This window comes from Opisthorchis viverrini (assembly GCF_000715545.1).
Source record: "Opisthorchis viverrini unplaced genomic scaffold opera_v5_77, whole genome shotgun sequence".
Classification (NCBI taxonomy): Eukaryota; Metazoa; Platyhelminthes; class Trematoda; order Opisthorchiida; family Opisthorchiidae; genus Opisthorchis; species Opisthorchis viverrini.
The window spans coordinates 1,612,770-1,616,359 of record NW_008751733.1 but is presented as its reverse complement, the minus strand read 5'-3'; the positions used below and the strand labels follow the sequence as shown (position 1 = coordinate 1,616,359).

General features: G+C 41.8%; 2 protein-coding genes across 2 annotated transcripts in view; one reads left to right on the top strand and one right to left on the bottom strand.

Moving 5' to 3' along the window:
• T265_04595 (hypothetical protein) overlaps nucleotides 1-3,590 on the top strand; it is a gene marked incomplete at both ends in the record, with an annotated part of 90,207 nt that overhangs the window by 39,958 nt on the left and 46,659 nt on the right. The window lies entirely within an intron of this gene.
• T265_04597 (hypothetical protein) overlaps nucleotides 1-3,590 on the bottom strand; it is a gene marked incomplete at both ends in the record, with an annotated part of 107,152 nt that overhangs the window by 76,244 nt on the left and 27,318 nt on the right. Inside the window, one exon of the mRNA XM_009169372.1 lies at nucleotides 173-321. Coding sequence (XP_009167636.1) covers nucleotides 173-321 — 149 coding nt within the window. The remainder of the gene's footprint in view (nucleotides 1-172; nucleotides 322-3,590) is intronic.

Here is a 3,590-nt window from a genome sequence, read left to right as displayed (position 1 = left end):
ATATATATATATACGCCCATTTGGTCATGAGGTCGGCCGGTTCAAAGCACCCTAGACTTTCGTGAGACGCATACCGGGGTTGATTCTACGCTTTCCAGCATAGGTTGACACAACTTACGGGATGAAGTCAAAACTAAAAATTCCCGAATCCTTTCAAAGTGCCCTCACTAACTAATTTTGACCGTTTATGGACTGACAGGCTGTGCAATCGGCTAAAACAACCAGTTTGAACAACTTGCGTCTTATCATTTTCTCCATATCTAAGGCAAGTGAAACAAATACACCAGCTTGTAAATCAGTCTGATTTGAAGGAGCGTCCCGCTACAAAGCTGAAGACAGATAAATGAACACTTTGAATTCAGTCAGAGTTCCTATCACCCATCTTTAATGGTTTCTCCTGTTGTACGAAAACGTGGCTCCCAAATTCGTTTACCTTTATTCCAGCTACGAATTAATATGCTTAGGTTCATGACTTCTGAATATCGAAAGTCTCTAATTTCACATTTCAAAGTTTGTAAACTTGATATCACACTGAAACTAGAGGAGGACTTGGAAGTGGTATCACACCATCCGCAGCGGATAGTGTCCAGCTTTCTATTAGGAAGTATGTGGATTTGAATCTTCCATAGTTAACAGGGTTTCGCAAACCGCCGATCATTCCTTGATAGACTTTAAGCCCTGAGACTGTAAGGTGCTATTTGGCTTTTATACCTTAGTTTACATCACTTTAGTGACGGATTCCAGTAGTGCTATGAATGTACGTTAGTGTAATAGACCCAAGGGATGCGAAGTACTTGATTGAAGAAACTTCTGGTTTTTGTTTGTGCACGCCAAGCAGGACCAGGCGAAAATTTCCCGGAGTGCAGTACTCGTCCAGTGTGAGGGGAGAGACCATCGATAATGACTGGACTTTTCAAACCGCAGTGCTGTGAGAACAGCAACTACCTATAAGGAGAAGCACATTAATGTGCGTCGACAAACGTCTACTGATAATTCTTCCGTGTCTTGCTAGTGAATTTATTCCGAATTGTGGTAATTTACTCTCTCTACCTGTGAATAGACAATCGTACGGCATTGATTAGTGTTAATGGAAACAGTGACCAACCTTCTACGTTGGATGACTTCAGTCCCAGCGGCATCAAATCTGTTACCTAGAGACTTTTGAAATTTCCACTTCCGTCGGTACACTTTCCGTAACTTCTTATGGGAACGCGGGAATGGTCAAACAACAAAAGATAAGCATAGAAACTCTGGAATGTTCCTATGGTCAAAACATTTGTTCAAAACTATCTTTGAGATCTTTGCCGAGTAAGTCGTTTACAATCGGTCTATCTTGTTTGTATAGTTGAGAAAACACAGAGTGCGAATGGGTTGTGAATGCAAGCTAAACCTACGCATTTAATCCGTCACAAGCAAGCATTCGCAGCTTCCCAAGTAATATTTGAGGTAAGTAAAAAGAGGCGCGAACCGAGGGTGGTTCGTCACCAGAAGATTAATGGAAAGTCTAAGTCAAGACTTTTTCACACGGACACTTCGAATTCACCTTTAATTACTACAGCAGATATGGTATTGGAAACGCGACCTGGCAACAGACTTAAGCGTCTGGCAAGCTGCTGGACTCCGCCCATCGCTGATTTGATTACAAGCCTTGTTATTTGTGCACACAAGAGAACGCAACTTCTAGTAACGATGTGCAGTCTGAACCTGATAATGTCAGATGTTGACTAAATGCCTTTACCGGACGTGTGTGTTCGGATGGACTTGGGACAACCCCCAAGGGACAAGTTCTACTGTTGACAACCTATCAGGGTGTGATTTTAGCGAAAAGACCAAACAGGAACAACTAACAAAATAAAGTTTGTCTATAATGCTGTACCCTGCTTTCAACTTTACCCGTCTTCATCGCAAAAGATTATTGATTCAGCATATGACCTTGTTGAAGTTTAGGTGAGAAGGTGTCTCTAAGATATTCTTCCTAGAAAGCGCCAGAGAAGAAACTTGATGCAACGAATCATCGCTGTCTGTCGCGTTTGAAACTATGAATGAGCACGCTGATGGGTATTTCTCAAACTTTCAGTGATTAGCGGCTTCAGATATCCAGATACACTACTCCAGAATAAGCTTGAAGCGCAAGACAGTTAGTTGCTGTACAGTAGAAAAGGACTTGATAGATTTTGGATGGAGATATCTCAGTACATGTAGCAGGAACGAAGAGATGTTGCAGGCAACGGGCTCCAAATACAGAGGTTTCAGGAATCGGCTGTGAAGTTCAGGCCTATGAGAGTAACTGCGAGCGTCATCAACAGTAGTTCAGTCGATAGAAGGCTCATCCAGTCGGCGGCTCGGGTCGGTCTCTAGGATTGCAACCCCGTCCATGCTGCGTGTATACAGACCGTTGATATCTACGAACTCATGTCACCTACGTCCGGACCTTTCCATCAACAGGCATAATCATAAGTACAGGAATGAAGTGATTTCCTAATCATCAAGCTTCTCGGCCTTGTTTGGTTCGCAAGTCGCATAAGGATGTCAAGGTGTTGAAGCATGCAAGACAGAATCGAAATTGGCACTTATCAACAACACCCGCTTACTCATGACAAATTCTGGGTAATAGTCGAATACTCTGGATGCGACGTCGAAATAAAAAAGATACAGGAGAAAGAAAAGTTAGACGTGCCAACCGAAAGTTCAAACAACTTGTGACAAATCGTTTTCTTTGATCTGAATCACTGTCGGTTTCCGAAGCTTTTATCGTCAGTTTAGTTGTCGCATAAGCGAAAACAGACCTGCACCCTTCATGTAGAATAGGGAGACCTTTCACAACCGTTCAATGGTTTGACAAGTACGGTCGACTGAGACTACCATTTCGGAAAAGCTAAAGCATTTTTATTAAGATAAAACAAAACGATCGCCTCATGCTCACGTCCAATATCATGCAGTCTGTGACGTTGTGTGAAGAGATCAGTAAACATTGTTAAAACCTCCTAATGAGGATACACCATTTGTAAATACTTGAAACAAAACCACTTCTATTCCTTGGACTGACTTTGTCGATTCTTCGGTCTAGTTCTTCTTCCAACTACTCCATGTAATTTTAAGGTTTGTTTTAAGGGTCACAAAAGAAGCCGATGAAACCAGTTATGATTAAGCTGCAAAATCACAAATGTTATGCCAACAAAGGGATCGTGATCAGTATCATCATCGTCATCAACTGTTTTGAATACGTTTTCCCACCCGTCGTCAAACTATAGCAATGTCATTTCGTGATTGAAGAAAAGATCTCTCCGGTGATGAGCTGAAATAAACTTGCTATGCTTCGTCAAGAACATGGCAAGAAATGGATACTTACGTATTTAGATAGCACTGAACATGCGCACGCCCGAACAGAACATTAAAGTTAGACTATGCAACGGTACTGCTTCCTCGCAACTTTTACTAAGCCACGGTCATCCGATGATTTGTCATTAATATGTTTTACAAAACAAGATTACAATGTGGATAAAAGGAAGAGTATGTTCGACACCACAAACACTTGCGTTATATGAGTTTCCCGGAAAAGCCGAATTGACATGCAGATGAGTGTATAAGTC